The 21,746-nt window shown below is 38.5% G+C and overlaps 12 protein-coding genes across 12 annotated transcripts; 7 read left to right on the top strand and 5 right to left on the bottom strand.

Annotated features, from left to right (window-relative positions):
- Positions 1-48: 48 nt before the first annotated feature.
- Positions 49-1,005, top strand: ATP11 (Atp11p; the record flags this gene model as incomplete). The annotated part of the gene is made up of 1 exon (XM_056225081.1): positions 49-1,005. One exon carries the CDS (start codon positions 49-51, stop codon positions 1,003-1,005), a length of 957 nt encoding a protein of 318 aa, XP_056078935.1.
- A 260-nt stretch (positions 1,006-1,265) lies between these two features.
- Positions 1,266-2,270, top strand: PHA2 (prephenate dehydratase PHA2; the record flags this gene model as incomplete). Its single annotated transcript, XM_056225080.1, has 1 exon — positions 1,266-2,270. One exon carries the CDS (start codon positions 1,266-1,268, stop codon positions 2,268-2,270), a length of 1,005 nt encoding a protein of 334 aa, XP_056078934.1.
- A 53-nt stretch (positions 2,271-2,323) lies between these two features.
- On the bottom strand, positions 2,324-3,724 carry PFS2 (cleavage polyadenylation factor subunit PFS2; the record flags this gene model as incomplete). The annotated part of the gene is made up of 1 exon (XM_056225079.1): positions 2,324-3,724. One exon carries the CDS (start codon positions 3,722-3,724, stop codon positions 2,324-2,326), a length of 1,401 nt encoding a protein of 466 aa, XP_056078933.1.
- A 287-nt stretch (positions 3,725-4,011) lies between these two features.
- On the top strand, positions 4,012-5,634 carry HXT14 (Hxt14p; the record flags this gene model as incomplete). The annotated part of the gene is made up of 1 exon (XM_056225078.1): positions 4,012-5,634. One exon carries the CDS (start codon positions 4,012-4,014, stop codon positions 5,632-5,634), a length of 1,623 nt encoding a protein of 540 aa, XP_056078932.1.
- Positions 5,635-5,791: 157 nt separating this feature from the next.
- On the bottom strand, positions 5,792-6,646 carry SMKI14G0180 (uncharacterized protein; the record flags this gene model as incomplete). Its single annotated transcript, XM_056225077.1, has 1 exon — positions 5,792-6,646. The coding sequence occupies one exon, from the start codon at positions 6,644-6,646 to the stop codon at positions 5,792-5,794; it is 855 nt and encodes a 284-aa protein (XP_056078931.1).
- Positions 6,647-6,917: 271 nt separating this feature from the next.
- On the bottom strand, positions 6,918-9,644 carry VNX1 (calcium/hydrogen antiporter; the record flags this gene model as incomplete). Its single annotated transcript, XM_056225076.1, has 1 exon — positions 6,918-9,644. One exon carries the CDS (start codon positions 9,642-9,644, stop codon positions 6,918-6,920), a length of 2,727 nt encoding a protein of 908 aa, XP_056078930.1.
- A 467-nt stretch (positions 9,645-10,111) lies between these two features.
- Positions 10,112-11,071, top strand: KRE1 (Kre1p; the record flags this gene model as incomplete). The annotated part of the gene is made up of 1 exon (XM_056225074.1): positions 10,112-11,071. The coding sequence occupies one exon, from the start codon at positions 10,112-10,114 to the stop codon at positions 11,069-11,071; it is 960 nt and encodes a 319-aa protein (XP_056078929.1).
- Positions 11,072-11,177: 106 nt separating this feature from the next.
- On the bottom strand, positions 11,178-12,419 carry LEM3 (Lem3p; the record flags this gene model as incomplete). Its single annotated transcript, XM_056225073.1, has 1 exon — positions 11,178-12,419. The coding sequence occupies one exon, from the start codon at positions 12,417-12,419 to the stop codon at positions 11,178-11,180; it is 1,242 nt and encodes a 413-aa protein (XP_056078928.1).
- A 560-nt stretch (positions 12,420-12,979) lies between these two features.
- Positions 12,980-15,607, top strand: FIG4 (phosphatidylinositol-3,5-bisphosphate 5-phosphatase; the record flags this gene model as incomplete). The annotated part of the gene is made up of 1 exon (XM_056225072.1): positions 12,980-15,607. One exon carries the CDS (start codon positions 12,980-12,982, stop codon positions 15,605-15,607), a length of 2,628 nt encoding a protein of 875 aa, XP_056078927.1.
- Positions 15,608-15,969: 362 nt separating this feature from the next.
- Positions 15,970-16,974, top strand: PFA3 (palmitoyltransferase PFA3; the record flags this gene model as incomplete). Its single annotated transcript, XM_056225071.1, has 1 exon — positions 15,970-16,974. The coding sequence occupies one exon, from the start codon at positions 15,970-15,972 to the stop codon at positions 16,972-16,974; it is 1,005 nt and encodes a 334-aa protein (XP_056078926.1).
- Positions 16,975-17,142: 168 nt separating this feature from the next.
- On the bottom strand, positions 17,143-20,511 carry EGT2 (Egt2p; the record flags this gene model as incomplete). The annotated part of the gene is made up of 1 exon (XM_056225070.1): positions 17,143-20,511. The coding sequence occupies one exon, from the start codon at positions 20,509-20,511 to the stop codon at positions 17,143-17,145; it is 3,369 nt and encodes a 1,122-aa protein (XP_056078925.1).
- Positions 20,512-21,258: 747 nt separating this feature from the next.
- On the top strand, positions 21,259-21,699 carry MDJ2 (Mdj2p; the record flags this gene model as incomplete). Its single annotated transcript, XM_056225069.1, has 1 exon — positions 21,259-21,699. One exon carries the CDS (start codon positions 21,259-21,261, stop codon positions 21,697-21,699), a length of 441 nt encoding a protein of 146 aa, XP_056078924.1.
- Positions 21,700-21,746: the final 47 nt, after the last annotated feature.

The following is a 21,746-nucleotide window of genomic DNA, read 5'->3' as shown; positions in this document are numbered from 1 at the left end:
ATCTCCTCAACAGTTAAAAATAGAGAGATCAAAGGCCTGAGAATAAATATGTGGAAGCTAACAAGTAGAAGTAGTGCTATTATCCATATTTACAACAGGCTTTTTTCTGTGTCCAACAAGGCAATTGGAAGACCCTCTGTTTTTCGTTTTTACTCTTCTTATCCAGAACAGAAATATAGAAAGAGACTTTTGGAAGAGGCGCATAAACAAGGTTTCAACAGTATAGAAGAGTTAAAGAATCATTTGAAAAATACTATTGAATCTAAGAAGCGGGAATTCAATAAGATTGACCCATTGAAAGAACTAGAAGACTACGAACAAAGAACCCAAATGGCGAATAACAATTCAAAGAATGTAATGACGAAATCAAGAAGTCCTCTTGACCCGAATGCTCCTAAAGTTCCATTCAAAACGTTAAACTCTTTCTTGGATGTAACAAAGCTGGAGGACTTATCTAAGCAAGAAGTTGAGTTTCTCTGGAGAGCGAGATGGGCACAAAAAGATAATACATTATGTGCTGTGATTCCTGTCGCCATTTATGATAAAATGATGGCAAATGCCAAGAATAATCCTGTCTTCGTTTTACCACTGCCTAGACAAGTTCAACCTGAAGAGTCAAAATCAAATGAAGAACAGGGAATGGAATTGCACTATATTCAATGGCAGTTTGTCGGACCCCAAACAACACACTGTATGATGACCTCCCTGGCTGAGTATAAATTACACCAGGAATTTGCAAGGCCTCATACTACTTTCCAGTTCCATTCTGACTTGGTGAAGGACAAGGGAATTGTTTTTATGAACGGCCATGTGGAACCGGATACAAATGTTAAAGTACAGGACGCACAATTGTTACTATTAAACGTTCAAAGATTTTACGGTGCTATGGGCGAAGAAACCCCTGTTGCTAAACAAAGAGTACAGTTATTAAGAGATTTCTCCAAGGGTTCCCCTCAATTCACTGTTGAAAAATTAATCTCACTATCCCAGTCCATGGAAAATTAGCGCATAATCGATTGATCGTATATATACACATTATTGGCACTTGTAAATAGTTAAGTAGCACATCAAATGGCCATAAGCCTAAGATCCCTTTATGTGACTTGTAGCATGACTCTTTCTTATGTTTTTGAAAGACTGCTAATAAAAAATGAAAAGAAAATTTTTCTGGCAGGGTTGAATAATGTATAGAAAGAACAGGGCTGTTTGAAAAATAAACTTGCAAAAGGCTAAATCATTACATTTCCAACATTGATCTTTCAATTATGAACGAGAAGACTCTGAAAGTCCTTTTTTTAGGCCCTAAAGGTACGTATTCCCATCAAGCTGCATTACAACAATTTCAATGTATATCTGATGTCGAATACCTCGCAGCAACCTCTATTCCTCAGTGTTTCAATGAATTAGAGAAAGACACTAGTATAGATTATTCTGTGGTACCGCTGGAGAATTCTACTAATGGGCAAGTAGTTTTTTCCTATGACCTTTTGCGCAATAGGATGATCCAAAAAGTTCTATCCTCAACTGCTTCAGCAGATGCTAATAGAATCACGCCAGATATAGAGGTTATAGCAGAGCAATATGTGTCCATTACGCATTGCTTGATCAGCCCCATTGAACTACCAAACGGTATCGAATCCTTAGGAGAATTCAAAGAAGTGATAATATATTCACATCCTCAAGTATGGGGCCAAGTCGAGGGTTACTTAAAATCCCTGGCGGAGAAATTTCCCCAACTCACCTTTAGCAGATCTGATTGTTCCTCAACATCCGAATCGGTGAACCATTGCATGCGGTCACAAACTGCCAGTTGCAACAAAATTTTGCATTTAGCCATTGCTAGTGAAATGGCAGCTCGGTTGCATAACGCCTACATAGTCGAACATCCGATCAATGACAAACTCGGTAACACAACAAGATTTCTAGTTTTGAAGAGGAGAGAAAGTGCATGCAACTATGAACTTAAGGACTATCAACAGCCACAGGTTAATTTGCTAACCTTCACTACCCGTCAAGATGATCCTGGTTCTTTGGTGGACGTTTTGAACGTACTAAAAATTCATTCGCTCAACATGTGCTCTATAAATTCTAGACCATTCCATTTGAACGAAAATGATAGAAATTGGCGATATCTGTTTTTTATTGAGTATTATACTGATAGAAATACCCCAGAAAATAAAGAAAGGCTCTATAGAGATATCAGTGCAAAAAGTAAACAGTGGTGCCTATGGGGTACATTTCCTAGAAACGAGAGATATTATCACAAATGATATATTATATAATGTTCTTATTTATGTATTCAAACCCTGTTGAAGCTACACTTTTATATGCTTAAACCTGGTAATGTTGAACTTTTGATATTCGATGAATCAATTTCAGAAATTTCTTGATGCGGTTTCTTGTTGATGAATCCATTCATATTTGGTAAGGAATGTGATTCAGGTGTAGCAGGTGGTGGTGGGGCTGCGCCGAACTCACTCTTTTCCCTCACAGCGTTGATATCATTATTGATACCAAAAAACCAACCATTTATCTTCTTATTGTTATACGTCGGGTCGTCATACGCATTAGGGTCGACTGGCCTTGCCCTAGTCCAAAATCTTATAGTCCTATCTTTAGCTGCGGTGGCAAATATATGCCCTACTGGATTATATGATAACGAAGTGATGCACTTGTCATGGGCATACGGTATAGTCAAAACAGGTTCATTTAAATCTTGTAGAAGATCAAAATGCTTTAATGACCCGTCATAGCACGCTAAAGTGAACATAGATTCATTTATTGGATGCCATTCTAGTGTCATATAATCTGTTTCATCTCTTACACACATGAGTTCCTTCATACTGTACCTAATGTCGAATACACGGCATGACTTATCTTTTGAAATCGCCATTAATAGATTACCCTTGACAGGTTGAAATCGTGTCTTTAGAACAGTGTGTTTAAACTTCAAAATTGACGAAATGCAATTTCCCGAACGGGGGTCCCATAATTTAACCAAATTATCCTTAGATGCAGAGGCAATCAATCCCATTTCAGGATGCCAGTCACAACTTTTCACGTCCCAATGGTGTCCCGATAATACTCTTTCTTCTTTACCATTGCTGAAATTCCAAATCTTCAAAATATTATCATCCGAACATGTAACAAATTTTGAATCATTACTACTGAACGCCATATCCCTAATACTTTCTGTGTGTGCTGCATCTATCTCTTTAACCATACTGAAGTTTGGTTGCCATATCTTAATCATTCCATCTGCGTCTCCACTAATCATCCAATCACTATCATGAGAATATTTCATCGTAGTTACAGCCGAATCATGCGCTTGCATGAGAGTCTCAAACGTAAAAGAAGAAGCATTCCACAAAGAGAATTCTCCGCTATAAGTTGCCACTACAAGTCTTCTACCTTCTGGAGTCCACTGGATAGCGGGTATCACATGCTTCACTTTATTAGAGCTTAAATGCGTGAACTTACTGGGTAAATTGATGACTCGATCTCGACCTCTGTAGGCATTGGGTGGCATTATATCTATTGTGTATGAGGTTTCTGGCTCTACCACTGGGTTGGGTAATCCATGTCTTCTGTTGTAGTAGAGGTTGATGTATGGTGAGCTTACATCTACTGATCGTCTCTGCGTCACGTATTTTTTCAGAGGCGGTTGTTGAGATTGCTGATTCTGACTTTGATTGTGATACTGATTCTGACTGTGTCCATCCATATCGGCTCTATTCTTGGTCTTTCTGGTATCTTGTCAAATTGTATGCACATCCTCCATGCTTTCTTTAATCGCTTCCCTTGATAAATCGATACGTCGGTCCTCAAAAGAAGGCAGAAAAAAAGAATAAAAAAAAAGTAAGATGTCAGTAATTTTATTGATGACACAAATTCGAATTGCGACATAAGGTAGTGTTTACTTGAACGATTATATATCTATAAATAATATCAATAACGCCTAATTTGATTTCGTATTTCTACAGAGTAAAGATCTCTAATAGTCGCTAGAAAATGACTGCTCAGATTCCGTATCAACATAGCTCAGGATACATTTCTCACTTTCATAATAATGAGCTCGATGCAGGTAGTGGACGAGATTATAATGTTACAATTAAATATATAGATGATAAAGAAGAAAAGGAAGAAAGTCAAGCAACAAATAGTAGTCATAACTCTAGTCTGCACATTCCTATTTTATTGTGTTTGGTAATCTCACTCGGTGGCTTTATCTTTGGATGGGATATTGGGACTATCGGTGGAATGACAAATATGGTTAGCTTTCAAGAAAAATTTGGAACAACTGATATTACCAATCATGATGAAACTATTTTAATATCTACAAAACAACTGACTGATTTGCAAATAGGTCTGATTATAAGCATTTTTAACATCAGTTGCGGTGTGGGGGCACTGACTTTATCAAAAATAGGTGACTGGGTCGGCAGGAAAGCTGGTATATGGTTTGCCTTGGTAGTATACTGCATTGGTTTAACAATTCAGATACTTTCTTGTGGTAAGTGGTATTTTTTGACTTTGGGAAGAGCTGTAACAGGTATTGGAGTGGGCATAAGTACTGTATTGGTGCCAATGTTTCTTTCCGAGAATTCTCCGCTGAAAATAAGAGGTTCAATGGTCTCAATGTATCAACTGATTGTAACGCTCGGTATACTAATGGGTAATATTTTAAACTTCATATGTGAGAGATGCTACAAAGATCCAACCCAAAATTTAGCTTGGAAGTTACCTTTATTCCTAGGGTATATTTGGGCCATCGTAATTGGAATGTCACTTGTTTATGTTCCTGAATCAGCACAGTACTTGGCAAAAATCAAGAATGATGTGCCTTCCGCGAAACGTTCTTTTGCTAGAATGAATGGCATTCCTATAACTGATAGCACAGTAATTGAATTTATCGATGACTTGATGGAAAACAACTATAATAAAGAGGAAAGTGGAAACGAATCAAAAAATAAAACTTTAATTAAAAGAAAGGCCTTTGAATTTATGATGGGAAAACCAAAGCTATGGTTGAGACTAGTTATCGGTATGTTGATAATGGCATTTCAACAGCTGTCTGGAATAAATTACTTTTTTTATTATGGAACATCTGTTTTCAAAGGTGTAGGGATCAAGGATCCTTATATCACTTCAATAATATTGTCAAGTGTCAACTTTCTTTCCACGATACTAGGAATCTATTACGTGGAGAAATGGGGTCGCAAGACGTGCCTATTGTATGGCTCAACAAATTTATTGTTCTACATGATGACATATGCTACAGTGGGAACCTTTGGAAGAGAAACGGACTTCTCAAACATTGTTTTGATTATTGTGACTTGTTGTTTTATTTTTTGGTTCGCAATAACATTGGGACCTGTTACGTTTGTGTTAGTTTCCGAATTGTTTCCCTTAAGAACTAGGGCCATCTCAATGGCTATTTGCACATTTGTCAATTGGATGTTTAATTTCTTGATTTCATTCTTAACACCTATGATTGTATCCAAGATCGACTTCAAACTAGGGTATATATTTGCCGCTTGCCTTTTAGCATTAATTATATTCAGCTGGATACTAGTACCTGAAACGAGAAAGAAGAATGAGCAAGAGATCAATAAGATATTCGAACCAGAGTAGATACTACATAACACAAATAGAAGGGTAGCAAAGTGTATATTTCTATTATGATTGAGAACCATGACTAGCTAAGTGGCCCTATGTACCAACCACGTTTTTCTTTCTTTACGTACGGGTAGAATAATATAAGTCTATCAAATAATTTTGGCGATCGCTCTTAGATAAGACCTTTCTCTGTTAAAAACTCCCTTATTATATCCCAATACCCATCCTGAATAATGGTGTCATTGTGTGAACCAAGTGGAAATTCAAAAATTTTTTTATTGGCACTAGGACATGTCTCGTACAGTTTCCTCATGTGAAGGGGTGGAACAATCTCATCTTTCAATCCGCTTAAAAACAAAAATGGAGTTTCTGAACTACAGCTTCCCATAAGGCCTTCCGAATTCCAGATTTCGTGACATAGAAGCGTAAATCGTTTTAAAAGGGGAAATATATATGGAATAACCTTCCGAATACTTAAGAATGTATTTTCCAATATTACACCATCGCACAAATCCCTAAATTTTGAAGCAATGTAAAGAGCATTAGCGCCACCTAAAGATCTACCATATAGTACCAACTTCCTCTTTGCATGGAATGGATCAGTTGATAAATATGATATAACAGAGTCGGCGTCCAATTTCAAACCGTCTTCGCTGGGTGAACCTTCCGAGTTACCATAACCACGATACGAATAAATAAAGACGCTCATTCCAAATTGGCGATAGAAAATGTCAATTATTGGTATAAAGTACCCTATATTACCAGCATTAGGACATAGAATCAACACAGTACTTGTTGAGTTTTCATTCTTAATGTCCCATGCTTCGAGTTTTACGTGGTCTTGCGTAATTAAAGTTAGCCTTTCGTAGGGTATTCCACGAGAATCAGGAGTATCAACATGATTTCTCGCACCTTGGGCCCATGATGGGTAGACTAAACGGTTTTGGTAGCGATAAAGGGTTGCAACCGATATTGTTGTTAGTGCCACCAAGCCACCAAAGAACATCTTAGAGACTTTCCAAAACATGAGATTAGAAGAGGATCCAATAGTGTAGCTAAAAAAGAAATAAAAAAAGGAGGAAAGCTGGTTCGGTCTGAGCTATCCAAAGCAGATCTCTCCTAAAGCACGGAGGTAGTTCAATTATTGGTAGATCTGTTTAAGAATTGTTTAAATGATCGTTGCGGGTAATTAATTAACTAAAAGATCATATAGAGGTATAAAAGACAAACAGTACAATATAAGATAAGGAAAAAATAAACTGTTAAGTGCTCAGGTGAAAACTGAGGGCTGCTGCTTTCTACTCTGAGAGAGCACCCTGGAAGTAAAATCCCACAACTATAATAATGTATAGTAATATCAACATGGAACCCTTGAAATAATTACTTTTCCCTTCAGCATACAAATAGGTGAACATGAAAACACTCGTCATGGCACCAAAAATATCCCAACGAGGAAAGACTAATGGGAACATTTGTGTTCTGATGTTGATCATAGACTTTTTAACGTTCCATGTGTAGAAGATGGAATAAATGACCAAGGCCGGAATTTGTAAAAGACAAACTTGTAAGGCATAAGCGCTACCGATTTCCATCGATAGTGCCACGTTACCATGTATGGCAAACGAAATAGCGTTCAAGAATTCTGTGGTATTGGGAACTAGAGCAAAAATGGTAAGGCCAAGAAATTTCGGATTCAATGAGGGGATATCCTCTAGGACAGCGTCGACACAAGACACGAGAATCTCTGCGATTATTGCGTACAAAAGCGTGGACATGAGTAAAATACAAGTAGATTTGCTTCTTGACCAATTGGGTGCGTCGTGTGAACCCTGTTCCTGTTGTTCAGGCGCAGTTGAAGTTGGGTCTGTAATTGGCAATTGCCAGATCATCTTTGCATGTGTTCTAAGAGTAAACCACAACCCAATGATATAAGCGCAGAAAAGAACAATGGCACAGGATATGGACATTGGCTGAATGACATGGGTAAATAGACGGTTGAACTTTAGGGGAGGATGTGAAAAGGTACAATCACGATCGTTAGCACCATCTGCACAGTTCACTAAATACCCCCCATATATTTCGTATAAAACAGTGGGAACAAACATCACAATCATAGAAAAAATTAACAATGCGGAAGAGACACCTGCGCTTGCTGGGTTGTATCTTTGAGTTTTCCTATTCAGAGCACCGCCACACATGGACAGTCCTGGTAATAAAAGCACGGCACCCAAAATCGAACCAATCATGGATCCTTCCACTAAGAGACCCTTCTTTTGCTGCAATGCTACGCAATACAGGAAAATTTCTACGATGGTCGAGAAAAATGCATTAATGACAGCACCAACACCCATGGAAGTTTGAGCGGATATCGAAGCGACTGCTTGGCCAATGTAGAATGCTAATGGGATGGTAGAGGTTAAACAAAGAATGAATATTGAAGATTCGTCTGTGAACCACGTTTTCCAACTAAGTAAATTCTTCAAAACATAAAAGTCGAAAATCGTGAAAAACACAATGGTGATTAAATTGACAACAATAACGTTTGTCCCGTCAACTGTGTACTTGTAATAATGCCAACCAGCAGCACGGAACGTACATAAGAGAATATTTTTGTTCAATTGCTGCTGGATTATCGCATTTTCATGAGATTGGGACGAGTTCTCTATATTTTTGAACCCTAACGCTAATGGGTGTCTTCTACAATGGTACATGATTTGCCAAAGCACATTACTCATGGGAATAGTAAACACCAGAAGCCATAGACAAAGGGATAAGAGGGCAAGAATCGGCTGCAAGGCGAGATGGAAAATTGTATAGAAAAGCACACGGCCCCAACTCCATTTACCTCTACCAAAATACCTCCTTTGAGTTGCTGTATGTGGGATTTCGTGTCTGATAGAATTATATGATGGATGATTCGAATTAAGCGGTGTTTCCGTTGTGTTGACGGGCGGCATTAACGAAGATGATTCCGTCGTTGTAGCGGGCTGTTCCTCTCTTTGCTGTAGTTTGGCTTGCGACTGATGGAACACCAGTCTATTGGAGTATGAAGTCACCCAATTGTAGAACTGCTGCATACTAATACCTTCATCTTTGTCTTCTTGCAAATACTGCTCGTCCTGCAGCAAGTACACCATCTTGCCGAAGGGCCAAAGGAAGTAGTTAGCAAGCTTGTAAAGACACTTGGAGTAGTCCTTGGCAGAGTTCGTCATCAATCCTCCGCCGCCCAATATAAATACCAAAATAGCCGCCGAGTAGAAAAGTATCGCAATGGGCAAACCAAACAAAAGAGACCATAGCACATTGGAACAATTCACCTCCCATGTGATGGTTTTCAACTGTGTCTCATGGATGTCTTGAGCTGCAGTTCTTTGAACGGACCGGTGCTTCTTATACAGAGCAGGTTTCCATATTCTAATACCGAAAGGATGGGTCTCATTGATGGCATCCTGTCTTTCTCGTAACGTAAATGACTCTGTAGAAGAAGCATTCGAAGCTTGGTCATTACTTTCCAAGTGTGAAGGCGATTGACAATTGATTTCGTCTATTAACAAATCATGACCATGCGAGTCGTGAATAATGAACCGACTATCCTCATTCTCATCCCTATCGTCGTTGCCATCATGGGGCAACTCCCGGATAGATGAATGCATTCGTTTAGGAGACACAGGTGCAACTGTATTCAATTCCGGCACAGAGTGCGACTTGGAGGATAGGGACTCCAGTGTGGGCGGCAAGTGCTGTTGATGCTCGTGATGGTGTGACGTGTTATTGCCACTATGTACGATAGGTGATTGCGAGCTAACGGATCGTTTAGATTTGTTAGCATGAAGTGCAAATTTCAAACCTTCATGTAAACCTTCAAGATACCTGATGTCATTTTGAATCTCTTTTGGATCATCGTCCACGCTAAAGATTCTATGAGGAGTCGAGGCTGAAGTGATTGGGGTCAGAACCTCTTCTTTAAGGCGAGCATCCCCAGTGGTACTGTTACCACCGGCAGGCATATGGTTGTTCTTGGCCATTGCTCCTTACTGCTCTTCTAGCTAGCAGTTATCTCCCTTCCGTCTATAGTATCCCTCAATGTTTTTATTATTTTCTTTATCTAGTATAATTAAAACCTAAATATACCGCACACCGTGTAAAATTACATTATCCAAAACTTGCTATCAAAGTTAAATGAGGGAGGGAAAACCCTAGTAAATAAATACAGAACCCTACTGATATCTTTTACTCATGTAATACTGCCTGGATTGCGACTACCTCACTGTTCAAACGTACGGTATGCTTATACTTACTGACTGCGAACATTCTTCTCCTTATATCCCCTTCCCTCAGCGTGCATGGTGATATCGCGTTTTCTCATAAAGCGAGAATGGGGCTTTTACTATAACGTGTATTGTGAAAAAAAAAATAATAATATCAGAAATCAAAAACTGGTCTATTCATATTAAAACAACCTCCTAATAATCTGTATGATAATCAAAAAATAATGGTGTTTCGCATGTTATCACAGTCGTTCGTTTCACTGCTGCTTACTCTGTCTCTGTTGTCGGCTGCCGTCATGGCAGCTATGACGACTCAAATTACCGTGGTAACAAATGTTGCAGGGGCTTTGGTTACCGAAACCACAATATGGGACCCTGCTACCGCTGCTGCTGCTGTTGCTGCTGCTGCTGCTCCCACAACCACCGCGCAAACAGGTTTCTTCACTACTGTGTTCACAACTACCAACGATGTCGGAACCACAGTCACTTTGACTCAAACAGTCAACAGAGCCACCATGCTTCCAACGACCACTACTTCCACATCGTCTACCGGTAAGGCTACTACGACTGTTCCAACAGCAACTTCATCGTTGTCTTCAGGACTGTATTTATCAACGGTTACCACGACAAACGATTTAGGTTCCACAGTGACCTTGATTCAGACCTTCACACACTCTAGCACAAGTGTTAGTTCATCTGCTGCTTCTTCTGCCTCTTCCTCTGTTTCTTCCTCTGTTTCTTCCTCCAGTGTAAAATCGACCCGTTCAACAGGAAGTGCAGTAGTAGAAGCTGGCACCAGGCCAGATCCCTCTACAGATTTCACAGAGCCACCAGTTACTGCTGTCACTACTCTATCTATTGAGTCATATATCACAATCACGGAAGGTACAACTTCTACTTACACAACCACGCGTGCTCCCACCTCTATGTGGGTCACCGTTGTCAGACAGGGAAATACTATTACTGTTCAAACTACATTTGTTCAACGCTTCTCGTCGCAGTACGTAACAGTTGCTTCTCCCTCCGTTGGGTCCATCGGAATGGGTACTTTAACCGGTACTATAGGTGTTGTAAAATCTGCAATGAAGAAAACAGTTTCTCATAACAAGGCTCAGCATCTAAGTATGAGCTCATTTACTTCAATCTTGGGTGGGCTATTAACGGTTTTAATTTGGTTCCTATAAATTACTATTCAGACAAAAAACATAAACATATACATATATAAGAGTAAAAACAAAAAAACAAAAATATTCTACAGGTTTAAAATAAAGAAAACATATCACTTCTTTTCTATTTCATGTTCCATGATAAACTTGATGCATCGGCAATCTTTCTTCCACCAATTAACCAAAATGATAGCAATATCAGTGCCATGGCGGCACAGATACAGCCCCCAATTAGGTAAACTATACCCAAAAATGGATTGCTGCCGCCAAGATGAGAACCGTGGGTCAGGTAGATTCCCTTCTTACCATTGAATTCCAATACTGGCCAATGCAGGCCAATGTCCAATTGATACTCACCTGCTGGCAAACTCTCATTCTTATTGATCCTAATCAATTTTGTAATCTTGTCAAACGCACCTGGTCTCATCCAGTTCTGAAATTCTTCCCAGTCTTGAATATCAGGAATATTTGTCTCGTTATATCCGTCTGGATACATGTTTTCCCAGTATGGTGGAGGCGCAATCTGTGTATAATTGTACTTAGTTTTTTTGAACCTTTTTTTATCAGACTCCCAGTTAATTCCTTTATTGGTCAACGAATAGTTCTTTGACGTATCGTCCACATTTACTAACTGTAGGGGGAAACTGTCATTGAACATCGAGTTCGCAATTAGCCCACATGGATAGTATATTTTCCCATCAGCGTTCTTGGATAACGGTTTACAATTTATACCTGTTGCATCATGCACCGTTTCATAAGAGGCGTCTTCCCCACGTATTTGATCTTCGCTAAAGGACAGAACATACCTTCTGTGATTAGCAGCGAACTTTTCCAGTACATAATTCAAATAAACACTGTTTTTCATATCTGTTGGTGTATGGAACCTGATTTGACAGGTGCCCCTTTGTTTTGTAAAGTCATCCGATTCATCGTCTACAAACTTCCATTGCGGTGCCACATTATATGTTTTATTTTTATGGAAAAGCAATTGCCAATATTCAGAGGGCATTTCGCTCCATGATGACGTCGCATTCTTCATACAATCCTGGTAATATATAGTCACCTCATCTACCTTGGCGTTTTGCGCTAATATGCACCCTCCTACAATAACAAACACAACAGCAATCAGCAAGTAAAGAGGCAAGACCGTTCTCGGCGTTAACACCGGGTTAATAGCCGCCAATCTTTGTTGTGTAAACGCATCCTCCTTTGGCCTTCTGTTCTTTGTACGCACAGGCTTTACTTCATCTTCTTCGAATTCAGAAGCATCGACATCTTCTTCTTCTGAGTTGTCCTCTGCAACTATAGCCCCTTTGTCTTTTCTACGAAATACCTCTCCAACTTGACCTAAATCGAAATTTACCATCGTTTAGTGTACTATCACCTTCTTGTAGCTTCTGAGCGCCCTTAATTATTTCTGTTCTATATCAATAATTCAATTATTACTATTTTATTTTGTCGCCATACTTAATTTCGTTTCTTAAATTTCGCGCATAATAATAATGGCTGGAAAATCAACTGTCAAAGCCAACAGAGGACGATTCAAGAGATAATGGGTACTACTGCGTCGGATAAACACTATTGAAACCTGTAAACACTTATTTTCACAATAGCACGTCAATGACTAGCATAAACCCGGGGTGGCTGTTAAATCATACCCCTGCTTATATTAATAACTTTATTCATCCCACGTTCTTTGACTTGGCCTACGATTGGTTAGTATCTTTTAAAGTTGCATTATATATATATGCATATATATACATCATTTGCTTGTAAATCCATAAATCTCTGTATTGATTTGACTTACGACATACTTTGCTTGCCTGCCCGAGAGCTATAATAAATATAAATCCGGCGATATAGTTTAAAGTTGGACTGTGTTCGACATATACAGAGTAACAAAAAGTAGAAGAAAAGAGGCCAAGAATGAATAATGACGCAATAGAACATACACTTGGTGGGGGTTTACTCACCACTTCTGGGTCGAAGCAGAGAAAGACTTCTAAGTTTGTAATGGGTAAATATACATTGTATGAAACTAAGGATCGAATGTACATTGTGGGAAGCAATAAAAGGGAAACTATGTTTCGTATTTTAGAAATTGATCTTACTGTGCCTCGTGGAGAATTGAGTGTGTTAGAGGATAATGTTTTTTTCACCAGGAATGAAATTATGAATGTATTGGCAAGTTTGGAAGAAGCTACCGAGGACGGTTTACATAAAAAAATCACAGGCTATGGTCTTTTGGGATTCATTAAATTTACTTGTTGGTATTACTTAATAATGGTTACCAAGTACAGCCAGGTTGCAGTGATTGGTGGTCATGGTATTAACCATATTGATGGAATTGATATTATTCCTATTACGAACAACTATAAGAAACCTGAAAAAAATTCAGATGAGGTAAGATTATTGAATATATTCAAGGATTTGGATTTGACAAAAACTTTCTATTTCAGTTATACTTACGATATCACAAACACTTTACAGACTAATATTTTGCGGGAGAAATTAAAAGCCGTTGACAGATCTGATATTACTATACCTTCCATGATAAGCGACTATAATGAGATGTTTGTTTGGAATAACAATTTGTTATCTCCAATTTTTGCTTGTATTGATACTGTTTTTGATTGGTTTCAATGCATTATACATGGATTTATTGACCAAGTAAATGTTTCCGTTTTGGGGAAATCCACATACATTACCTTAATCGCAAGAAGGTCCCATCATTTCGCAGGTGCACGTTTCCTGAAACGTGGCGTTAACAATAAAGGGTATGTCGCTAATGAAGTGGAAACAGAACAAATCGTAACGGATATGATTTTGACCCCATTTCATCAACCAGGAAATGGATTCTTCGATAGTGATCGCTATACTTCCCATGTGCAGCATCGTGGCTCAATTCCCTTATATTGGACTCAGGATGCGTCCAATTTAACTACAAAGCCGCCTATTAGAATTAATGTGGTAGATCCATTTTTTGCTCCAGCTGCATTGCATTTCGATAACTTATTTCAAAGATATGGCGGTGGAACCATTCAAATTCTGAACCTAATTAAGACCAAAGAAAAGACACCTAGAGAAACTAAATTATTATGGGAATTTGGGCAATGTGTAGATTATCTGAATGAATTTTTGCCAACAAAAAAGAAAATAGATTATACTTCCTGGGATATGAGCAGGGCTTCTAAACAAGATGGTCAAGGTGTTATTGAATTTTTAGAGAAATATGCTGTAGACACCGTCACAAGAACAGGAATATTTCACAATGGGCCAGATTTCGCTTCTACCAAGATTCAAGAAGGAATATGTCGAAGCAATTGTATCGACTGCCTTGATAGAACCAATGCTGCCCAATTCGTTATCGGCAAAAGGGCACTTGGTTTCCAACTCAAATCTTTGGGAATTATCGATAATAGTTACTTAGAATACGATTCAGATATTGTAAACATATTGACCGAACTGTTCCATGATTTAGGTGATACTATTGCACTACAATATGGCGGCTCGCACTTGGTAAACACCATGGAAACCTATAGAAAAATAAATCAATGGAGTTCACACTCAAGGGACATGATCGAAAGTATTAAAAGGTTTTACAGTAATTCATTTGTCGATGCACAAAGGCAAGATGCTATTAATTTATTTTTGGGTCATTACGCTTGGAAAGAGGGATTTCCCTCATTGTGGGAAATGAACACCGATTTTTATTTGCATAATGCGTATACTCTCAACATGCCAAGAAGGAGTTATACTCACTGGTGGAATGATTACCACATTAAAAGCATAAAAGAACTGATTAATGAAGAACTCATTGCAACAGGAAACGATGTCACTAGAGAGAAAATTATTAAAAATGTTAGAGGTTATCCTGGCGCCTTCGATAACTACTGGAATGAATACTATCTACCAAGATCGGTAACTTGGATTCGCGATCTTTTTGCATATAACATGAACTCGACAAGAAGATATCATAATACGTTAACAAAACAGGATAAATCTATGTCGCCATTTACCTCCAGGAAACAGAGTTGGCTGAATAACAAGCTGAAAATGATCACCTCCAGCAAGAATTTGGAAGGAATTAGTATAAGAGAAACTGAAACTACTTGTTTAGAAAAAAACATGTCTCCGAAGCAAGAATTAGAACTGTATGAGCATTACTTACATATAATCTCCAATAGAAGCCAAAAGCTAGAAAACAAAATGAATTCATTTTCATACTCGAAATATCCCATTTTTATCAGTCATGAAAATAACGAAATTTCATCGGTAAAAGAAACTATAGGAGAATCGCCAGTTGATATTGCAGAAGATTTTACTGATTTATACGACAGCGGTGATAACGATGATGAAACGACAGTAGAAGCATTGCTTATTGCTCCTGATCATGTGTTGGTTGATGAAAAATTCTATGAAAAAGTCCTCGATGTCGATAATTATAAACCTGTTCTTGATAGCTACTCGACTGTTATACAGATCAAGCCCGATAATCTACAGCTCTATAAGGACTTATGTGTGTCCAAAGATATAAAACTTGAGTTTCAATGAACTTATATAAGCTTAATGTTACAAACTTTAAATATTCGGAAGAATCCTCTTAAAAAAGTCTGGGCAGGTAAATTAAGATTGTTTTTTCTGTTTTATATTGGTAAGCCGTAAGAAACATTTTAGCCCAGATTTCTTTAGTTCGCTAAAATGCTTTGGCGTTACCAAGCTTGTTCTGTGTTTTCTTGCACCATTTCTCAATGAATGCTCTTTGCGCTAACTAGCTGACTTTTTCAATTTTCTCCATTGATAAACTATAATGTGACTGCGGTTCCAGAAAAATCAAAAGGCAATTTGTGTGGGTACCTCAGAGAAATACGTAACAAATAAGCCAGAAATCCAACTTGGTATATTTTCGTTCACAGATGAATGAAAATTTCTCGCTCACTAAGTTTTTTCCCAGGTGTTTGACAACATGCCTATATGCCTGGACCACATATATAACACTGACAAGAATCCATGAAATACCGAAATGGTTTCTCACGTTAACAATAGTTGCGACATTGACAGTAGCCTTGTACACGTATTACAAAGTTATTTCTAGAGGTCCTGGATCTCCTTTAGATTTCCCAGACTTAATAGTCCATGACCTTAAAGCAGCAGAAAATGGTCTCGAACTTCCTCCAGAGTATATCTCAAAAAGGTGTATGACCTTAAAACACGATGGAAGGTTTCGAGTGTGCCAAGTATGCCATGTTTGGAAGCCAGATCGCTGTCATCATTGTTCATCGTGTGATATTTGTGTACTGAAGATGGATCATCATTGCCCGTGGTTCGCCGAATGCACCGGTTTTAAGAATCAGAAGTTTTTTATTCAATTTTTAATGTACACTACATGTTATGCATTCTTAGTTCTAATTTACACCTGTTATGAGCTCGGTACGTGGTTTAATTCTGGTAGTTTTAACCGTGAATTGATTGACTTTCAACTATTAGGTGTGGCGCTGTTAGCCGTTGCTGTCTTCATTACTGTTCTAGCATTTACCGTTTTCAGCATTTATCAGGTTTGTAAAAATCAAACAACTATCGAGGTACATGGTATGAGAAGATACCGAAGGGATCTCGAAATCATCAACGATAGCTATGGAACAAATGTATATTCAGAGAATGTATTTGATTTGGGTTCCTCAATGGCCAACTGGCAAGATATTATGGGTTCATCTTGGTTAGAATGGCTACTTCCTATTGAGACCTACAAGTACAAAAAGTCCAAACATACGAAGGATGAAAAAGGTTTATACTTTAATGTAAGACCTGAAGTACAAGACCGATTGTTGAGTAGTAGATGCCTAGAAGATCGCCTGTTGAGAAGAGTAACTCCAAGACCATCATTGGAAACTAATAGGCCCTCCGTAGAAATATTGGTGTAAATTAGTTAAACTAAAAAGAATGTGTTTTGGATTTATGTGAAAACCACGTACGGTGGTGAAGATAATTTATCATTATGATTAAAAACGTTTATGAAAGATTATTTATGCATCAGATTAAAAGAACTACCAGCTTATTTTATATTTTTTCCTTCAATGAAGTATTATTTCTTACAATAGAAAAGACATTATACCCAATAATAGACCACCAATACTTATATTTAATTGATTGGCAGCACCCATGTAAGTGGAAACTGAAGGAGGCTTGATAGTTGAGGAGGAATACCATGTAACAATTGTAGATAGAGACTCTTTGGAGCTTGTTAGCGTAGTATAAGCACCTAAAGTTGCGGAATGAAAGGAAGATGCGGCGGTACATGTGGTACAAACCTCAGTTATCGTTGGTTCTTGGAATGTACTAACCTTCAATGTATCTACGGGGACTAAGCTTGTATGTTTGTTATATTGTGCATCACTTACTGTGGTGCTATAACCAGTTACTACACTTTCTTCGGTAGAAAGAGAGGATTTTGCATCCTTTATGGTGGATACTGCAACTAAACTTGTATGCTTGGCGTATTGTGCAGCGCCTACTGTGGTGCTATAACCAGTTACTACACTTTCTTCGGTAGAAAGAGAGGATTTTGCATCCTTTATGGTGGATACTGCAACTAAACTTGTATGCTTGGCGTATTGTGCAGCGCCTACTGTGGTGCTATAACCAGTTACTACACTTTCTTCGGTAGAAAGAGAGGATTTTGCATCCTTTATGGTGGATACTGCAACTAAACTTGTATGCTTGGCGTATTGTGCAGCGCCTACTGTGGTGCTATAACCAGTTACTACACTTTCTTCGGTAGAAAGAGAGGATTTTGCATCCTTTATGGTGGATACTGCAACTAAACTTGTATGTTTGGCGTATTGTGCAGCATCTATTGTGGTACTGTAACTAGCTACTACGCTTTCATCAGTCAAAGTATAAATGTATGAACTTCGGATTGTAGAAATTGGAATTAAACCACTATATTCTGTTGCTTCGGCGGATTCAATACATGTGGTCAAAGTATACAAACCGTCCTTATCGGTGCCCATAATGACTGTTGATTTTTTCAAGGTAGAGACTGGAAGCAAACTACCATATTCTGTAACCAGAGCGGATTCTGTAGAAGATATTACACTATAAGCGTTACCTTTATCAGTAGCAGTAGCAGTAGCAGTAGCAGTAGTAGGTGTGAATTTGGTAGAGGAAACGAAACCAGAGGTACCGTTTTTACCGCTACCGGTGGCAAATGCAGATTTTTGTAGGGTGGAAATCGGAAGCAAGCTTCCGTATTCTGTAATCTGTGCTGACTCTGTGGATGAGGTTATACTGTATGCGCCACTCCTATCCGTAACAGTAGCTATGGTTTGATTGAAGTTAGTAGGGGAAGCTGAACTTGAACTGCCATTTCTGCCAGTGGCGGCTGCGGTAAGTTTAGTGCCAATTATAGAAGTTGATAGCGGGCTATTACCATGAGTGGTTGGAAGCGAACCAGAAACGGAATTTAAAGAAGAAGTAGCGTTTCTGGAACTAAAGAGTATTGTCGCATCCTTAGTGTTGGTTGTTGAAAATGTAGGTGAATCATTAGTTGTTGTAGCTTGAACTGTTTCAGTGGAAGAAACTAAATTATCGTAACCAGTTCGGTTGGTTGGAAGGTTAGTTGTGCTAGTAGTAATTGTGGAGATCGGTATCAAACTTCCAATTTCTGTAAGTTGTGCAGATTCTGTAGTAGTACTTAGTCTATAAGACCCCGACGCCACCGTTATGTTTGACACAAATGGACCGGAAGATAAACTGGAAGTAATAGTGTCAACTGAGGAAGTATTTGTAATATGGGATGAAAGGCTGGCTACTGTAAAATTAGTTGCAAAGGGGGCAATAGTAGCAGATTGTGCTGCAGCTGATGTTGTGGAGTTTGCTACGTATGGAACGCTAGTGATGGATTTGAGAATAGACGAAGATGGAGTAGCTGTGGAATTACTAACGTATGAATGGCTTATTGCATGTTTTGTATTAGATGATAATACTGAAATTGTGATGTTACTAACAGATGATGTCGTAGTTGCAGATTGTTCAATAGAGGAAACAGTTACATTACCACTTGATGAAGTAGTCGTAACAGTTTGAGTAGCAGCGATTGTAGAGTTGCTAACGTATGAAGCTTCAATAGCAGATAGACTACCTGAGCTGGTACTCCTTTGGGTTACCATGAAAGATTGAGTAGATGAAGGAGTAGAAAAGGTTGAATTCGAAGAACTTAGTGTTGACGCCTTTGAAACATCTACAGATACCTGCCTTGTACCATATACTGAAGAATGGGTACCTGTAGATACTGTAACCGTGGAAGAAGCTTCCGCATTGCTTACTATGGAGCCAGATTCAGCCAGAGGAGTAACGGATGAAGAAGTTTGGAACGCGTTGCTGGCGTTATTGGCTGAAGAAGTAGAAATTTGACTATTTAAACTTGTAGCAACTGATGATTGTGATGCATAAGAATTTGTTGAGTTTGAATAAGTTGGTGCAATAGCAGCATTCGAACTTGTGGTTTCATCACTGGTGGTGGGATCAATATTAGCTGCTGACTCGGAAAAAAACTCCAAACCTAAGGTGGTTGAAGTATCTCTTTTGTTCAAAAGTTTTTCAGACGTCATCTCATCAGGATATATTAACTCTACAGCATTCGATATGGACGAGCTAGATAGCTCCTTCGTGAAGTAAGTCACACGCAAGTATAACCCACCACTAACGGTAGAATTAAACAGGCATTTGATTTGGTCTCCAGCGGAGTAATCATGAACAGCTGTATATGGAATGGACCTAAGAGGTTCATTAAAAGAGTCAACAGCAGTGATAACCTCGAACTTAGTTAGCTTGGTATTAAATTCATATCCAGAAGAGGACGATGCTTGAGAAGTCAGATAAAAAGGCTGTAAAAAAGTTGCCATTGGCAAATCAACAGTAAACCAGGCAGTATTATTTTTTTTGTATATGCCCCCATTTGTTGTTATAGCAGAGGTATTCTTAGCAACATAATCAATGACGTCATTAAACATTTCACCTTCTGAATAGAAACTGTACACGATTGACTTCGGTTCTGTAACTTTTGACTTAGCATCTGATGTAAGCTGTGCAAGGAAATTAAATGTGGTGGTTATATCTTCTGAAATTTTCTCTGGAATAGAAATGGTAAAATTGTTTGTCGGTTCATCTGACCGCGATATCGTGGCGGCGCTGTTCGAGTTATATTTTATGCTGAAAGATTCTTGAGGGAATGAATCAAAGGCTTCAGGCACTTGAAATGATATACTTTCCTGACTTCCCTTCGGGATGGACAATTTTCCCTCAATAATGAACCAATGATCTGGGTCCGTACATTCTTTTGTCTTGGTATAACTATCTATTATTTGAATATTTTGTAGAACTGGTTGTGCTTGTATAAGAGCGTGAGTAAAGCTGAGTAATGAAAGGATTCGCACTAGCGGTAAAAATAGTTTATTCATTTTAGTGTTTTAGATTTCGATTGAAGAATTGTTTATGTTGATATAGTCAGATGGAAGGGATGATTATCAGAGAAACTTGCGATGAAGAACATGAGTTTTAGGTAGGCAAAGAATGTCTTCTGCTTTTATAATTGTACTGTTGTGGGAAAAAAAGGATAATGACAAGCCACATTGAAAAGGGAGTACCAAATTCAGTTCGTAGCGTCAAACCAGCACCATACTCATAAAACCTTGAATACACATCTGGAAAGTGTCACTAAATTAGTCTCTTGTCAGCCTCTTGTTTTTTCACATAGCGCGGACCCAGCGTGTCCGAAATAGGAAAGTAATTGAACCAGCAAGACCTATATCACTAAAAAGGTGACAAAAGGAACCAGCATAGACTACTTCAATTGTGAATAATGTTTTTCTATGCATGATTTAGTTGAAATATAATCTTACATGATAGGACTTCTTTCTTTCATGGGCGTCCTAGAACAAATTTTTTGGCTTTGGCTTCCCATTGATGCGAGAACGACACATCCCACGTCTCATGTCTCGTAAAGTATTGTTCTTGATTCAGGCATTGCTGCCCACTTCGTTTCTTTTTCATCTATAGCTTATTCTGTGATTAACGTAATTGCTAAAGCTAAAAGATCATCTTTAGTAACAATACCGGAAACGGAGATACAATCTGAAAAAAAAAACAATTCGTTAAAGGAACTATTCAATACACAGTATACGACTACAAAGAATAGCCTAGCGAGCATGGTGTTGCCTATAATAATCGGTCTGGGGGTGACAATGGTTGCTCTCAGTGTTAAGTCTGGTCTCAGTGCGTGGACCGTTTACAAGACTCTATCTCCTTTGACCATAGCAAAACTAAATAATATTCGCATAGAAAACGCAACAGCTGGCTATCGCAATGAGCTCAAGTTCAAAAGCTCGCTGATAGATGAACAGCTGAAAAATCGGTTGAACCAGTACCAGGGCGGCTTTGCGCCTCGAATGACAGAACCAGAAGCTTTACTCATCTTGGATATCTCCGCAAGAGAGATTAATCACTTGGATGAAAAACTGTTAAAAAAAAAACATAGAAAGGCTATGGTTCAAAACCATCCAGATAAGGGAGGAAGTCCCTATATAGCGGCCAAGATAAACGAAGCTAAAGAGCTTCTCGGAAGAAGCGTTTTGCTAAGAAAGAATTAGAAGATTATTATATATAATGTAGGTATCATCACCTCCTTACACCACAT

This window comes from Saccharomyces mikatae (genome assembly GCF_947241705.1).
Source record: "Saccharomyces mikatae IFO 1815 strain IFO1815 genome assembly, chromosome: 14".
NCBI lineage: Eukaryota > Fungi > Ascomycota > Saccharomycetes > Saccharomycetales > Saccharomycetaceae > Saccharomyces > Saccharomyces mikatae.
Note: the sequence above shows the minus strand (reverse complement) of the source record. Positions and strands in the feature narration are given on the sequence as shown.